Below are 18,149 nucleotides of genomic sequence, written 5' to 3'. Positions count from 1 at the left end.
ATGAAGAGAGTATTCCAAAGCCCCAAAGTGTTTGTCGCAATTGTTATTTTCGTTCCCGTAATTATTGTGATATACATGAGTCAAGAAAACGAGATGACGAGATTAACAGCGCCAAAGAGAGAAACAAGAAACGAGTCTGTGATACCGACATCTGTAGTGACAACTAACCGCACCAAAACCAGATTAAATGTGATTCTGTTGACGCATATGAGCTCTGGATCGACAATTGTGGGAAATATGTTTAATCTTCATCCCGATGTGTTTTATATCTATGAACCTCTGAACACTCTTAGAAGAGACATTGATACGAATGAGTGGCGTGCCCTACAAAAGTCGAGCAACGATGCCTACAGACAAGACTTTTCGACTCTGCTTCGTGACTTGTTCACTTGTGGTTTTGACGAAGAAAGAACGATCGAGTTAGCTTTCCCTAAATTGACAAGAGAATTGAACTCATGGTATTCATCGACACCGCTGAACAAAGAATCACTGAAAAAAGCTTGTAACGCGCGAAAAATCACAGTCACTAAGATCATGCAAACAAGACTTCCCAGAGAAGGTGGAATTCGTGAACTCGAGCAGGTGTGCCGCTCAGATCCTAGTAAGTTTGACTGTTTCATTATTCACCTGGTCAGGGATCCACGCGCTGTCCTTTCTTCTCTAATTCCGCGACGTTTCTTCATGGAGGGGCCAGTCGCCAATCTGTTTACACAGACGCCAATGTCTCCCGAAGGAATAAAACTTCTGAAGGAAAATGCGCAAATGCTATGCACGCTCGTGTGAGAAAACTTAGATCACGTTCATGCAGAATGGTCAAATTGGTTCAAAAGGCGCTACATTCTGGTCCGTTACGAAGACATTATCAGCAACATTCCAAAAGAAGTGTTCGATATATACAAATACTTTGGTCTTCCTATGGTGGATATCATTACCAATTGGATTAAGGGCATTCCGCCTCCAGGCCGGGATACATCGCGATACTTGGCGCTGGTTATATCGAAAACTGATACCGCTTCAATCGAGAAATGGAGATTTCGCCAAAAGCCTTCGCTGATTTCTTCGTTTGAAGAGGCTTGTAGCCCACTGATGAAAACTGTAGGCTACATTTCAGTAAATGGCTCCGAAAATCTTCAACACGACAAGAGCAAGCCGCTACGAACTGCAAAAATACCATTCCTTACAGGCCTCCGCGTGCAAGAACCAGCCTGAACTGATAAACACGAAGTTAAGGTTTCTACAGAAAACTGTTATTGATTTGGGTTAAGCTTAAAAGCAACCAACTGACCTAGGGCCAGATTCACGAAGGACTTTTAGATTAAGATGGTGACTGGTAAGTATAGTTCGAATACAAAAGGGTATGTTGCGAAATAATGCTTAGGAGAGCTTCGTAAATTGAGCCCCTGGTTTCCATATTAGAAAGCCGTAAACGAGCAAAATATAGCATTGAGCGTTAAATTAACTTGTTCTGATACGCATCGTCTAAGCTAGCAAGAAATCTCAATCTTATAATTTTACAGTTCTTTATGTAACAATATATTATAATCACGAACGCAAAATTTTGGTTTGCTCTTAGCTTTCTTTGATATTTTCATTTTTCATAACGCCCATGAAGCAAGATAATTTCTGTTTGAAACAAGCCGCTGGAGAAGTTTCTGCTCTTTAGTTAAAGCCTTAACGAAACATACTAGTTAGAAAACATCTTGCGTAATTCTAAACACTACATCCAAAGTTTCTGACATGGACAAAAAGACCCGAAGCCAAGCGACCAAGATCTTTTAAACTAATAATCTTACGTTAAGGCGTGCTGTTCGATCTTGGACTCTCGGCTGCGCCAATTACCTATCACGACGGTTTTGTCGCGTCTCTGGAGGAAACAGTGCTAACATTATGATTAAATCCTTTCTCTCGGACATGAAATGCTCACAGAGCACTAAGATGAAGGGAAGGGAAGGGAATTTTGTTAACGGAGAGCAAAGTTTAGGTGTTTAGGTCTGCTGTAACTCAATATAACACTCACATCCTTTTTATAGTTCATGCGATCAGTGCACCAGTATAGTTTTTTGTAAAAAAAAAACTAGATTCTTATTATTAGGTTTTTATCAACGAAAATATGGCTTTTGACTGTCATGCTGATGATAGTAAGCGCTTTTTGTTGAGTGGGGACTGCCCTCGGTGAAGAAACAAAAATAAAACAAGTTATGCGACACATATACCCATCGTCTTTATTGCTTTCGTATCCCTTAAGTATTATGCTGTAATATCTGGGTCAAATATTAGAGGTCGCAGAATTGAATCACAGTGCTTGTGTCTACATTACGTTTCTGCTGAATGTACCAAAAGAAGCAGAATGTTGCATCCTGTTAAGGTACGGTGAACTCTATATATGAATTACAAGATTAGACTTCAATTCGGAGTTTGTTTTAATCTCTAGGCCAAGCCTATTGGCAGTGCTTGGCACAGAAAAGCCGATAAACACCACTGTTGTGGAATTGTCGACCTAGTACTCGATTACGTGATCATCCGTTCAACTGTTAAATTTAACTCAGATCGCCGAGTACCTAAAGTATCTCAGCAATAATGACACTGAGTATAATAAATATCTGGAATGGAAGTGGAATGGATATGGTGACATCACTGGAACCGCTATATGAGATTACTGGCTGCCAAAGTATCCAGTTTACTGCAAAGTCTGTGTTGCGCTTGCAGAAGGACGAATACATAAGGGTGGTCTGAAACCAATACCTTGCAAGCCGAGGCAATTTGCCGACTGGAAAATAACAAAAGACGCCTAACTTATTAGTTTAAATATGTAGGGACTTGCGACAACAAGAAGGCCGTGAAGGTAACAGAACCCCTAGCAGAAAGAGATTTATGCTGATCTTGTCATGATCACGTTTTTTGACTGCACAGCAACATGCAAAGTCAAAATGCATGAAATTTCAGAAATGAAATTCAAAATATATATATTTAAAGGAACAATAAAACCAAACATATTAGCGCAATAAATGGTGGCGGTCTGTCATAATTTGTAGTGTCCGATTTTCTAAGTGCTTACAATGTACCGAACAGACTCCTCTCGGCGGGTTGCAACAATACTTGAAACTCACAAAATTCTATTACGCTTTATATCATAATGTTTTACGAAAGGCAAAGAAAGAAAGGAATAGATGTGTTCCAAGTTACCGACAACTTCGGTGATGTACGTAACTCCGTTCCAGCTCGGCAACCTCAGAAACACGAGTAGCACCATTGTCGGCTAAACGCATTTCTAAGGACAATTTTTGGATTTGCTCGTCTTTTTTCCTAGGTGACTGATTTTATTTAATGTTATTAGTTGACTCATTGAATTTCAAATTAGTTCTATTTAAAAAAAAAATTGCAAAATTTGATTGAAACCCATGAGAACAGAAGGTATCGAAAAATAATCAAATCTTTCTTTTCTAGTTTTGTTTTAAATAAGAAATGAAAGCAACGCACAAAGTCATAATGCATGAAATTTCAGAAGTGACATTCAAAATATATATTTAAAGAAACAATAAAACCAAAGATATTATCGTAATAAATGGCGGCGGTCTGTCATAATTTGTAGTGTCCGATTTTCTAAGTGCTTACAGTGAACCGAACAGACTCCTCTCGGCGGGTTGCAACAATACTTGAAAGTCACAAAATTCTATTGCGCTTTATACCACAGCGTTTTACGAAAGGCAAAGAAACAAAGGAAAAGATGTGTTCCAAGTTATCAGCAACTTCGGTAATGTGCGTTATATATTCCCCAAGCACTGTTAAGCCAATATTTTCTGCAAAGCTTGTCGAATAACAAAGTGTGTCATGAAATCAGGGATTGGAACGAGTTAACTTCGAGAGGAGAGCGCATGCAGACATTCCTTAAGATCCCTTTAGCACCAGTGACACATCGATTGATATAATTTTCTAGGACTTGCATGCGACTGAAAAAAGACGAAAGAAGACTTTTTTTCTTGGTAATAAACGTGCGACATACACATTTTAAGTTGATCCTTAAATCGGATGAAGGAAAAGACGTCGTCAACTTCAATATAACTCTGTTGACTGCAAAGCTCAGTTTGTAAAACGTTGGTCAAATATAAAGAACGAATCAAAATTACTAGGCACAGCTCAAGATCCAACAAGATTGCACCCGATCGAAGAAAACAGAAATCTCTCTGGAGAATGATGGTTCACGTGACCACATTCCCGTTCTCCTTTCTCTGGTATGAATGGGGTTATGTTGTCAGTCAAGATCGAGAAATTGATTTTACTACAGCATATAATGGTTAATTAAGGATTTATACTGTGAGAGATATTTGAAGACTTAAGAACTAGCAAATATCACGAGTTGTGTTAATCCTTAATTGCTTGGGCGTTCATTTGATAACTCATTTATCATCTGACTGAGAAAACAACAGCACAAATGCGGTAATATTTTAGGTAATGAAATGAACTCACTACGATTCCCACCTTTTACCTTTAGTAGGATTGTAACATTTTAAACGACATTTAAACGGTAGCTTCGGCGTCATCTTGGTTCCCACTACAAAAGTAGATTTTTAAGTCATAATAGGCTTCCAATACGTATTAGTTCAGGTGTGAAAGAGTCAAGAAAAAAAGCTCCAGCTTGTTAAACAGCTTTGCAAAAATGGCGATAAGATGACGCCGAGACGGGATGAAATGGCTTTTAAATTTCTTTTAAAATGTTTTTCTATAACGTTTTTTAATCAGGAGACTGTAATAAAGATACTAACTCTATCACATCAAAGAAAAAAATTAAATTAATTGATTGTACAGGATAATTCGCCTTTTCGAAACTCTTCTAAGCAAAAATTAAAAACGATCAACTCATCTACGCCTTAAAAGAAATGATACATTTTAATAGGAGTACGAGCATTTTGTGTAGTTTTTTAAGTACTGAATTACTAGACAGCAAACTGAGACAAACTGCAGGTGTAAGTGTACGTTGCTCTGAATAAAGCAAACAGCTCTCGATAATGGTGACTTTCCTTTATGTGCGTATGTAAAAGGATACAAAATGAAATCTATGTAACAACCCCTGCTCTCAAACCACTAATCCTGAGCTTGAATGATTCCAAATTAGCTTCATCTTTTCGAGATTTACCTGAAAAATAAACCATTATTTTTAAGTGTTCAGTAGTCCGTATTGTTCAGTGTTTCTTAAATTTTCTTATAGTTCGAAGATAATAATTTGGCTACCCTTTATCCTTTTAAATGATACTGGCTTAAGTCCAAATGCCAGAACAAATCTCTTGGCTTGGTATGGGAATTAGGGCCAAAATGGCTCTGTTTGGTATGTCATTTTGTGTTTGCATAAACGAAAACATAAATACAGGAGGGAACAGGGATGAGCTCATTCCAATATCAAATTATCCTGGTATCATTTAAACACCCTAAATTGGATTAAACTGCCCTCCATCAAAGAAATTCAGGAGGATTACTGTAACTTCACTTCTCGTTTGTTTATGTTGGGCAAATCATTGTCAAACGTGAAATTCAAGCCTTCCTGGTCTCTGTACTTTTCTTTTTTCTTTAAGTCTTCTATCACGTCACGGGGTCCTACCTCAAAGTTCGGTCCTTTCCTTACGTAAAGCACTACGTCAACAGTCAATTAGGCTAAAATTAAATTTTCCGTCTTACCACATGAATTTATTTAAAGTAAGGTTCGCTCTTAAAATTCTCAATAGTGGTCTGAAAGCTTACCTTGAAATCTTCACTCTGCTGATAATCTTCATCTTTTCAGTCTTCACCATTTTTGCCAAGACATTCCCTGGAAACTCATACGCTTTGCCTGTTTCCAATCCAGTAGCCTTAAATTCAAGTCTTTATTGATCTACTTCATGCGGCTCCCATTAGGCAAAGTCCTAACTTTACTGTTACTGACCTTTTGTAAACCTTCCAGTCTTTCATTGGTATTCCATTGCCACCTCAAGGTCAGAATTAGTTAGTAAGAAGATTGCCGAGTTCAACTGATACAGGAGCATCTGGGTAAGCAAGAGTAACAGACTTAAGCAACAAAACATTTTTTCATCTATTTCTTTTTGAAAACAAAAATAGAAATGCGAACGAAGTTTACACTCAGGGTAAGTGTGGAATCCCGGAGAGACGCCATGAGGCTTAAAAGGCCTCCTCGTAGACTTCCTCGTTATAGTACAATGTATCTTTGAAGGCTCGCACTACCTCTTAATTTTGGACATGTTTACAGATGTTTACATGTATGGACAAAGGTACGTTCACGGTTTGGTTTGAAGTTTCGTCCGTACTTGTTTAATGAAAACAATTTGCACAACTCGGTAAAACTAAACCAACTGTGCTGCACTTTGGGCACGAACGTTCCCGCCACAGTCTACCAAATGATCGATGGCGAATAATGAAATGTTTGATTTCCAATTAGGTCGTGCTTTTTCATGACGTGGTCTTGCTTAGATGCAACTGCCTGAAATAGTCTTAAATTGAGTAACTTAATTTCATCTATATCAGAAATCCTATATCATTATGTACACGCGTATTGGTTAATATGATATTATAATAATCAATCTTTATATCGCCACAAGAATGTTATCTTCAGGTTGAGCCACATAAACTTATGTTGGAAACAAATTAACCTGGAAGCAATTTGACCCACAAAATGTATTGCACTCAACAGAATAACTCACTTTTGATTGGTTGAGAGGAGTTACAATTTAGTCCAAATTTTACTCAGTAGGAATACCATTCATATTTATATGGCAAGAGTCTATAACCACAGTGAAGTACAGCAAATTAAAAAATAACAAACAATTGCCCTTAATTTATTTTACTTTGGTAACTTATAAGAAGATGGCTGGGAGATGTGCTGGATACACGCAAACTAAACCCTTGAGTTTCCGAATGGCTCAGATTCCTTACCCTTCTTTCGTTATTTACTTGAACGGGCCATTTACTTAAAAATTATACGGCCTTCTCCTACAATTTGTCATCAACAGTTGCTCAAGATATTTTCAAAGTTCTCAAGTTGTACCTATCTAAAGGTGCATACATTTTTATGACCTTTAAAAGCACAAATTGTAGCTATTGGGTTTGAACTTTACACGAGTATTAATAAGCAGTTTCCTACACAACACAATAATAGACAATAAAATAGGCAACAGACACCAAAATTTCTCTAAGACAGATATAGTGTCTTATGTATACAGCACGCGCTATCCTGTCAGAATTCAGTAATCAGTCAATCGATTGTCTCTGGAGATGAATGTGGAGGGTGGTTTTAAATTTTATTAAATACTTTAAGCTGCCCACCTTCTGTAAATTCTTTCCAGCTTGATTCATTTGTAGTTCTTCATCGTGTGAGAATTCCCATGAGTGGAGACAGCCCACATGATATGAAGTGTTTGTGGGTCAATCTGTAGATATGAAACAGTTACAATTGCTTGTGCACAGTATCCTCGGCTGGTGTGTAGTTCAACCATTCTTCCCTGGTGAGCTACCCCTTTCTTTAGACGAAGCAGTTTTAATAAGTCTGGAATTGTTCCATTTCACATTGTAAGATCCAAAATTAACAACCTCCTGCAATATAAACGGAAATAATTCATGTGTCACTCATCTTTATGGAATACACGTCCCACCAAAAAGAAAGGCTCCTTTATTGCTTATAGTCATGTAATTTCTGCGTTACGCGTTAAAACATGACGAATACACAAGACCTCAAGCTTATATGTTTTTGAACACGAATTTTTTTCTTATTTCATTGCCTCAAATTCGTTAACACCATAACCATAGCCGTAGAATTGTAACATGGTGAATCTGATAAAGTAAATTAAAAATAAAATGTGCACAACAAAACTGTCAAAACTGGAAAATAAATCATTAAAAGTGAAAACTGGCGAACACTCTAGAAACTCATGCCCTCCTGCATCAATGTTGAAAAGATTGAATAATTCGGCAGAATTTATAACTTTAGTTGTAACCGTTTATTGAGAGACATTTAAATATTTTAGAAACGAGCTGATTTGGTGACGTTTATGATATGGGTGTCAAACATTTTTCAGTTTCTAAATACTGCCAACTGACTAGATCTGAAAAAGTATACAACAGAGTAGACTTTGCAATTTTGGCTAAACTACAGAATACAGGGCCACTTTTAATCATCCACCAAACAAGCCGGCTCGTTTGGCTCGTTTGCTCCTTTGTCATTCACTGCCGAGCCAAACGAGCGAAACGAGCCACCAGATATATAGACCTAGGACTCAACGCATATAGAGATTATTCCTCGTTCTTTATCTACTGCCGAGCCAGACGAGCCAAACGAGCCACTAAACATATAGACCTAGGTTTTAACGTATATATGGATTATTCCTCGTTCTTTTATCCACTGCCGAGCCAAAAGAGACAAACTAGCCACTAAATATATAGACCTAGGTTTTAACGTTTATATAGATTATTCCTCGTTCTTTTATCCACTGCCGAGCCAAAAGAGCCACTAAATTTATGCACCTTCAAAGGCGGCCCTGTATTGTGTAGTTGTTTGGTTAGCCTTTTGTCTGCTTATCCTGCTTTTTTTCTTGCAAGATTGTCATGGGATAGATAAATAACAAACTCAAAAAACAATGTTGGGCTTGTTGGTAGTATCTTTCAGTTAAAGTTAGTTGTTCCAGTAAGGGGGTTAGGCCTCGTGTTTTGGCTTATCCTGATACGCATCGATACGCATGAATAATATGATGATTGCCACAGAATAAAAGAAAACAAATTCAAAAGACATTCTGTAACTGCCCTTAGGCTAAGAGTCCTAAGAGGCAGTATTACAGCGTAGATGCCATACATGGATGACTGCCCTGCTCCGAGAAACCTAGATCATACTATTCACCTCAGTTAGGTTTGATTTCAGGACATGTTCGATAAAACATCCGTTATTTTCACGAGGCAAGCAAAAGAAACCGTAAAGAATTCAGTTTATTTTATTCCACGAGGGCACGGTAACGAATCCTACAATCTGATTGGTTCTGACCGCGGTCCAAACCTTTTATTAGTCTTTCATACAACTACTTGCAATGACTCTGTTACTAGGGTTATCAGTTGAGTAAGGCTCGAGGGAAGTTTGGTTACGAAGTTTTGGCTGCAAAATTAAGGCGGTGTCACGGGCAACCTACCTCGTTTCTGTTGGTAACTGAACAATATCAACAGCCGTTGGTCGCCTGTCATGCCGCGTACAATTTCGCGCGCTTTGCTGCCAATTGACGTCAAAGGCCGACAAGTTGCCAACGGATACGGAGCCAGTTGCTCGTGACAACAACGCGCTTTTCACATTAAAACTTGGTGACCATGCAAACTTTCGTCCCGCCTTACTCAACTGATAATCGTAGTACATATGTGCTACCGCAACGAGTATCAATCGAAGGAAGGCCGAAGTGTATTTCAACATCTTACGTTGGGGCATAACTTCGGATAGTGGTACGTTGCAAAATCGATATTGGTCGTTGAAATATTGATTTGTTTACATCTGGGTGAGTGACAAATTTGCATATTCTTTGACTCTAACGATGGTTGTTTCTACACTACGCTTATCCACGAATAAAAATGAATCAATTTCAGTCGAGTTTACCTCTCTGATCGTTGGTGTATTTGAGAGAATTTCTGTGGAATACACTTGATGAATCTTCTCGTTTTCTGATTTCAAGTGACTCGCAAACAATGACAGAAATTGTTTTTGTCGTACAACTTCAAATTTTATATTTCACGCCGGGAAGACAACGTTGTAGAACTTACAAGTGGTGAACTAAATGCAATAAATATTAAATTGTAAGAAACGAATCTGTTCTTTAATGCAAGCTTTTGTGTCTGGTATCTGAGTTAGTGGTTGCGAAGGTTTTTTTACGAATGGTTTGTTGACGGCACGTTTTACAAGCCGATTTAGAGACATCCACTTGTAAGTCAATTACCGCAGGAAAAACATGAACATGTTATTTCCCGACTTAGGGTCGGTCCGTATAGTGAAAAACTGTGACCACGGACTAAAAATGCGGCCACGAGCGGCACTTTCATGACCTCAGTCATAGTTTTTCACTGATAGGGACTTCCGAGCCGGCAAATAACGGCCTTATGCGCATACTGACGCCTCGAGAACCGATGACGATGAGTCGGCAAATAACATCTAGTTGCGATCTAATTCGCCTCGCTCAAACGAACGTAAATTAATATGATAGGATGCGCAAGCGGATCCAAAATTATGTGAAGTCACAAAGTAAAATGCAGGCACTCTTTCTTACAACGAAAAAGCTGATTATCAGCACCCATAGTAGCGCTTGCTTTCTTTCCGCGCTCGCTTGCGAGTTGGTCCTTCTGTCGTCTCATTCGACTCGTCGCTTCTCTGACCTTTTTGAACCGTTTTTCATCCTCAGAGCCGGACGGCAAATTATAGGATTCATACTTTGCTATCACTTGCCAGCCATCCTTGCTCTTGCTAGTAATTTTTATTACTTTTTGCCGTTTGCGAATAAACCCCCTGGCCCCTTCGGAATGCTTCCTTAATGAGGCTTCTCTGTACTGGTTTTCTCGTTTTTTGTCGTGTGTCTTCTGCACCAAGTAACAGCCTAATTTGGTTTGGTTTTTATGGTTTCAATAATGAATCTAATTCTGCATTCAGAATTCTGCATTCATTGCACAAAGTCTTTATCTGTCTTGTTGTTTGTTGAAAAGACCTGGTCAACGGCTCCCGAGTTGCCAGTTCCAGCACAGGGTTAACCCTCCAGTAGAGGCGGCAGTTTAGAACTGTTCAAGTCGCTGTTTTTAATCGGGCAAATTGGTGAGTAGGAGATCGCTTGTGTTGCTTGCTTGCGTGGCGAAATGTTTTGTACTGTTGATGCCTGAGAGGCTTGTTTCAGTGTTAAATTTTACACCAATATAAGCCTGTGAGGCTCGCTGGTGTCCAATTACACACAAACAGAGTCCAATGGACGGAGTGTACAGTCGATTGGGCCCGGTCGATTGAGTTTAAGATTCACGAGTGAAAATTGACAATAAAGTTGACAGTTACTTGTGATAATATATAATTTGTTTGTGGCCAGTCTTACGCAGCGCTTTTCGTTTCGTTTGGTCTCTGAAGAGTCCTTTGGCCTGGACGAAACGAACGCGCTGCGTACGTCTAGTCACGAACAATGTATTATCACAAGGAACTGTTAACTTTTACTGTCAATTTTCACTCGTGAATCTGTGCGATCGAAAATCCTTATGCGATATAAGGCGAGATTGCTGTCACCATTTTGTTAGCGAACGGGACTTTGGGCGCGATATTCAACGAGTTCGCCAAGCGGAAAAGGCCTCTGAAGAGTCCCTTGCTGGGACGAAACGAAAGCGCTGCGCAAGACTAGCCACGGATAATGTACTATCACAAGGAAATCTTAATAAGAATACTTTTTAATTGTATTTCACGCTTTTGGGTTCGCACCGCGCTTTGAGAACGAAGATGATACATTATAGAAGAAGAGATTTTCTCAACAATTTAACTATAAAACTTCGACAATATGGAAAAACTTAAAACCATTTTGGTTTAAAAACGACGTTTCGACGTTCGCTTAACGTCATTATTAAGTCAACTTCAGAATGAATAAAATGGATAAAATGTAAATATAAACATTATATTTACATTTGTATCCATTTTCGCTCGCTTAACGTCATTATTAAGTAAACTCCAGAGCAAATAAAAAGGATACAAATGTAAATTGTCTCGAGCTTTAAGAACGAAGGTAGGTATTTAGCGCTTTTAGGTGATTTTAGCAAGTTTGGGCTCTCACGCTTTATGCAGTTTACAAATGGTGCACCGATCGGATGCCTACTTTTCCATTTTGTACCAATGGTACCAATCGACAAATAGGTTTCGCACGGCTTTCGAGTGTGAATATGACTACTTTCTCTTTTTCACCAATGGTACCAATGGTACCAATCTTTGGCACGGCTTTCGAGTGTTCATGAGTGTAAATATATGCAGCTTACATATGCTATACCAATCGACAAATCGCTTTCGCACGGCTCTCACTATAACTGTGTTTAAAATGCCGGATGCAGTTTACAAATGGTTTACCAATCGACTGAGGAGCTTTCCATTCGTACCGGTGGTACGAATCGTAGGCTTCTTTGACAAATGGTGATCATTTACCCAATGGTACGATTGGTGAGGGTGTTCTGACGAATCGTATCTGTTTGTGTATATTGCACATGTGTCTTGCCGACGTCGGGTACTTTTGAACTGATAATGCCTGTGGGGCTTGCCTATGTGGCTTTTGAACTGATAATTCATGTGTGGTTCATGTATACCGTTCCAATCAAAACAGAGGCAATTATTCTCGGGAAATCCGCCTTTGTTGGGCCTGTTCCCCCTTTACTTTGGCACAGACCTTGCTGACCTGGTTGAATCTAACACTTGCCTAGGAGTTAAAATCGACCGTAGACTTTCATAGTCAGTACATGTTCACTCCGTAAAGAAGCATTTTGCTCAAAAGGTTGGAGCATCTTAAAGAGAATGAAAGTTCTTCTAAAAAAGTCTCTTGAGGAAATATACTTTAAAACTATTATTCCAAGCGTCACATATGGAATTTCAGTATGGGGAAACTGTCAGCCTTCTGCGCTTAATTTTCTCAACTCCACCCATGCAAGGGCAGCTTGTATTATAAAAGAGCTTCAATCATCGTTAGCAGACGACACCAGCATCACTAAATCCAACTGGCTGCCCATTTCTTACTTTTATAAAAGATCTGTCCTGATGCTTATGCACAAAGTATTTTATGAATCTTCGAGTCATTCTATATGTGAACCGTTTTCAAAAAGAATAAACTCTAGGTCGTTTCGCATACAAAACCAATTTAACAACATCATCAGGTTAAGGTGGCTCAAAACAGTTTCCAACATTAAAATTTTGACGGGTCGTTATAACCACTCTTTATCGCTTGATGCTATAATCATGGTATCAAAAAACTGCCCAATCATTGGTGAACACGTTGTTATCATTTTCGTGACGCAATAGGTTACCATAGCAACAGTATGACCTCCTAAAAAAACCCTAATGACAGCTTTAGGGGCTTATAATTCAAAAACGACACGGTGAAATTTTTTATATTATCAACTTTTGATAAGTATGATAAGACGAAACTTTTGGCAAAGTTTAAAAAAGTTCTGTAGGTAGTGTTCAGAGCCACCTTAAATTTTCGAAAATATAAGGTGGCTCTGAACCCTACTTTCTCGATTTTCCGCTTCTAGCTTGAAATAACTGTATCATATTTCATATCTCCCTAAGGGCTGTTTGTGTACGAAAAAAGAGAAAAATTGATTTTTTTGTCTTCTGCCGCCAAATTTAAATTTTGCTTGATTTTTTGGTGACATTCGCTCTTAACAGGAAGCCCACGTGACATAAGTGGTTTTTAGAGGAGCCCTGCATGGCGCCCTGCATACCAAAAAAGATTACAAGCTTAACGTCTAAAAACATTCTACATTTACAAAGTTAAAATTAAGAATATATATATAAAATACTGAAAATTAAGAAATCTGACTCTTAAGGTGTCTTGAAATTTCAAAGTAAAAATGTTGGAACTGTTCTTTGCCATAAGATAACTAACAAACTCAAAAAACAATCTTGACTTGGAGGCAGTATCAAGGCATAGAACTAATAGCGTCGTGCACTAATGAAGTTACGAAAAGTTAATCCCCGGTGTGACTCAGACGACCAAACCATTCCATGGGCTACTTCTCTGAGAGCGATGTATGGAACAACCACGCTCGTGAGCTCTTCAGCGCGATACACGGCGATTAATTTCGCAATTCGATGGTCTCTCTAGCTCAAAATGTTGGAGAAAATGCACCACATGTACCTTGGAATAATAACATTACAGAGTTTGGAGGAGGGTGGGAAAATATGATGGGCTTCTCATTTATGAAGGCTGTTTACGAATACACTCGTTTACCTCCATAGCAGAAAAAAATATTATTGTACCCGACATTTAGGCGTATCACTCACAAGAAAGCCAGCAATCTGGAAAAAGAAATACCATAAAGAAATACCGTAGATCCGCGGATTCGTTGCCTTGCCGTGATGGAGCTGGCCCGCTCTGTCTTCGCATATAAAGAACAATCTTAATCCGCGCTATTTATCTTACATGTATCGCGCCAAACACATGTATGAAATACAGTCGAATCTCCCGGAAGCGACCAGCTAAAATGTCAAGCCTTGGTGGTCGCTTATGAGAGCTTAGACTATATTGAATCAAAATCTTTCCTCATAAGAATATGGTAACTGCCGAGACTTAACCCATGCGCCAATGCCGATGCAATGTTTTATTCATATGGAAAGTCAATTTCGAGAAAAAAATCCGATTTTTCCCATTGAGAAATTTCAGTGTCTTGTACTATCCAGGTATACGATAACTTTACAACATCTTATTATCCAATTTCTTCTGTTATCTGTAAAGTGGTCGCTCACGGGAGGTTAAAAACAAAAGAAAATTTCAAACTTTTAGCTCTAAAAGTGGTCGCAGTCGCTTACGAGAGGTGGTCGCTTACAAGAGATTCCCAATATAGTGATTTGACCGGGAAACTTTGGGTATTTTGGAAAACTGGTCGCTCAGGAGAGGTGGTCGCTTACGAGAGGTGGTCGCAACCGGAGGTTCGACTGTATATGCAGTTGAGGTCTACTCACAGTCAAAGATTTGTTTATGTGGTCGGATGGATATGGCTCTATTAAAGTCGAGGTCCTCCAAATTGCACAGTACACCTAATTCTGCTATGAATTTGTAATTGTCTCAGCGATAATAATTATGCCCTACTGTGCGAACGGCTCAATTTGTCAAGTTTGGGACTCAAGTTGTGTCAATAAGTCACCTGATAAGTCTTCTCTTCAAGACCAGGATAAACAGCAGATAAGTTTCTTCGTAATACGTTTCTCTGTGAAGTATTCTGATCGGCTAGACGCAATCGCACGCGAACAGTTCTCGACTTCCAATTCCTGAAGGTTTTGGGATCTGTCCGGCTATCACTGCGGCTTTTGAAGATCCTCGTGCAATTTATGACATTTAGGCTCTTTTCTGGACGCCTTGAACCTGTTTTACATAACCCACAGCAGCGGTGTTTGCTTTCTAACATTTAATATTTAAGCTAATCAAAAGCCTATACCACCAATACGTCCTTTTTTTCTGCCTGATCTTCTGGTCTGGTTTTTTGCCTGATTTTCAACGCGCTCATACAAAACCTTCTACGGGACTGTAATTGTTGTCTGAGTTATGTGTGGGGTCTCTTGTGATGTAATCTATTTTTAGAAACTATGGGCGACACTATTCAGCTATAGGGTTAGGCCTTGTGTCGGCTTATCCTGTTACGCATAATGATTTTTATAGAATAAAAGAACACAAACTGTTCAGATATTTTATAACTGCCCTTAGGCTAAGAGTCCTAAGAGGCAGTATTACAGAGTAGAGGCAATAAATGGATGCTTTGAGAAACCTAGATCATACTATTCACTTCAGTAAGGTTTAATCGTTTTTCCTTTAATCCCTGACACGTTCCAGCAATGCTGCAGTATATTGCGTGCGTTTTGCCGTACTTATATTTTCAAAAGAAAACTTAGTCAAGTGTTACCAAGTTGTGTTGAATTTGCATAGCCATAAGACGTCTACTTGGGAAAATGAAATAAGACTGGGCAATTAAGAGCCATATGAAAACATGCGTGGTCACCTTCGAAGTCGACCAAAACCGGCCATCTTGATCTCCATCGGAAAATGTACTTATCCTGGAGTTGAATAACTCATTATGAATACATAGAAAGCAAGCTTCTAGATCAATGTGTTGTTGTGGGCGAGTATAATTGTTTGAATCTGAGAGGTTTTTAGCCTTATCTTTTTTCTCCCGGAAGGTGTCTAAAAGACACCATTGTCCCTATAGACGTGTTGACTTTGAAAGACCTCACAATTTCTGGATGCCTGAATCACGATCGGTAATCTGGTAATATTGTGGTCGTTATCAAGGTCAGTTAATACTAGCAGAGTTGTAAATAATCTTCTGTGCATTTAACATAGTTATTAGGCAGAAATATAATAGCAAAAATTCAGGTTTAGATACCTTTCATTTCAACGATGAGTTCAAGAACAGTTTTGTACAGCAAACATACTATTAAATCATCCAACGTTGCACACTAATTTCGCCTCATCATAGTTTGTTCTTCGCATGTCGCTCTCGCTAACAAAATTAGCGCGAATATTCAGAATATCAAGCTGGGAATCATGGTAATAAAAATATCGACACCGTGGAAATAACCTGACGACCAAGTGTAGGACACATTAATGCTGAGTGCAGATTGGAAGTAGTAACTTACATAAGTCTTGAAAGTGAAGAATGATCATCGCAGTAAATTTCCAATTGCTTAAATTGGAAATTTACTGCGATGATCATCCTTCACTTTCATCTACAACCGCAGTTCAAATAGGAATTATTTCATATATACTTCATGTCATTATACATAAGTCTTAGCGGACAATAGGACAAACAAGAAAACAACTACACAACGATTATTCTAAAAAGACATTCCTATAAAATGAGTTCTTCTTTTCAAAAGGCTTGGAAGTTAAACATCATGGCTTAGTTCTGACCCTCTCTGGATATCTTTACCGGTTTCCCAGCCATGTAACCTTCAGCAAACCTACAGAAAACGAACCAAATTGCGATTCTGTCTAGCCACAACAGATGTTATGCTTCGATGTTTTCAACTATCGACAACACTGAAATCTACTTGAAGTTGATAAAACCCTGATATTTTTACGGACCTCCGCAGCAAATTTGGAAAGCTTTTTCAAATTCGCTTCTGAGGCGGACTGACCTTTTTCAACGTCAAGATGAAATAAACAAAATTTTTCACTGGCACGCCCATACATCACAAAAGTGTTCTCCAGAAACTAATCACTTTGAGTTTCCACGACAGCGGACAACTCATCTCAGGGCCTGTCTTTCGCGGGAAAAAATTAAAAACCCAGCGCTCGTCAAAAATTATATTTTTTCACCAGAAATTCAGCTCGGAACATATACATATTTATATTCGTTTGAATCGTCGATGAAATGACCTTTTCCGGATATTTTTTCCTTCGGGGTCAACAAAAACCTACGATTACAAAATCACGCCGAACCCACACGTTGCAAAAAAATCTCTTCAAAACCCTGACTTCGAAGCGATATATCACTTTAGCGTTAATAGCTGCCACACGTCGGCAGAAGGTAAATCTATTCCTTAACAATCCAGCTTTATCGTGTTAAAATTTCAGCGAAATCGAACAAAACCAGAACTAATTAGCATTTTTTTTGTGACCTCACTTCCCAAACTTGATCTAACAAAGGAAGCCACGGTCGCCCATAGCAACCGAAAAACACGAACATAACAAAGCCGATGTTTCGGCCAAAAAACTCCAGAATTATTGCCTGAGAGCTTAAACTTGAATGGGAACATCTTTTTCGAACTTTTTTCAACTGATGTAGACGAAAGAATGGCCTTGGCGGGCTACAAAAAAGACCAAGAGAAAAGACAGAACAGGAGAGCATAACAAGCCGATAATATTTCACCGCGTGGCTTTCGGCACGAAAACGTTTACTTCTGGATAAATTCAGCCTTAGAAGCCAGCAACTGGTCCCAAATTACTTTCTGTATCCTTAAAAATGTCCTGACTTCCATCTCCGAAAGATGTTGCCCCAATTTTGAGCAAATAAACATTTCGCCGTCGGCGACCGCCATTACGGTGGCTTGCATACTAAATTAGCTAACTTGACAAAACTCTCCCGACGGGGGGATATGACGAAAAGAGCTGAAAAATGGCCTGTAATTGGCTAATGATGAGATCATCCCACTGTCCAAATTTGATGAGAATCGAAAGTGACGCCCATTTTCTGTCACGTTTTCAATCTATGGTCACTGGAGTGACCAAAATCGATACATCGGTCGGGTATGGCAAGCCGTTTGTAGCAAAATTTAATCCTTGCGATATATGTTTAATCCTTTAAATAACGGTTTTATTTAAAGATAGAAAAAGGCATTCAATCCAATGGTAAATGAAATTTTTGGTTCAATTCAATCTTTTCATTTTCACGATTCAATCCAATACCTGGAATATTGATTCAATGCAATACCT

General features: G+C 38.8%; 2 protein-coding genes across 2 annotated transcripts in view; both read left to right on the top strand.

Moving 5' to 3' along the window:
* On the top strand, positions 1-2,208 carry LOC149113771 (carbohydrate sulfotransferase 5-like). Its single transcript, XM_089287457.1, has one exon. It carries the CDS (start codon positions 1-3, stop codon positions 781-783), a length of 783 nt encoding a protein of 260 aa, XP_089143583.1. The 3' UTR covers positions 784-2,208.
* A 92-nt stretch (positions 2,209-2,300) lies between these two features.
* Positions 2,301-18,149, top strand: part of LOC110068571 (uncharacterized) — a 40,602-nt gene continuing 24,753 nt past the window's right edge. The window contains exon 1 of the mRNA XM_020775962.2: positions 2,301-2,365. Coding sequence (XP_020631621.2) covers positions 2,348-2,365 — 18 coding nt within the window. The 5' untranslated portion in view covers positions 2,301-2,347. The remainder of the gene's footprint in view (positions 2,366-18,149) is intronic.

The sequence above is a fragment of the Orbicella faveolata genome, unplaced genomic scaffold (assembly GCF_042242905.1).
Source record: "Orbicella faveolata isolate gen_17 unplaced genomic scaffold, um_ofav_v1 contig_14, whole genome shotgun sequence".
Classification (NCBI taxonomy): Eukaryota; Metazoa; Cnidaria; class Anthozoa; order Scleractinia; family Merulinidae; genus Orbicella; species Orbicella faveolata.
Note: the sequence above shows the minus strand (reverse complement) of the source record. Positions and strands in the feature narration are given on the sequence as shown.

What these genes read in the sequence shown, in the direction of transcription:
- LOC149113771 (XM_089287457.1), top strand. Translation starts at nt 1, where the DNA reads ATGAAGAGAGTATTCCAAAGCCCCAAAGTGTTTGTCGCAATTGTTATT.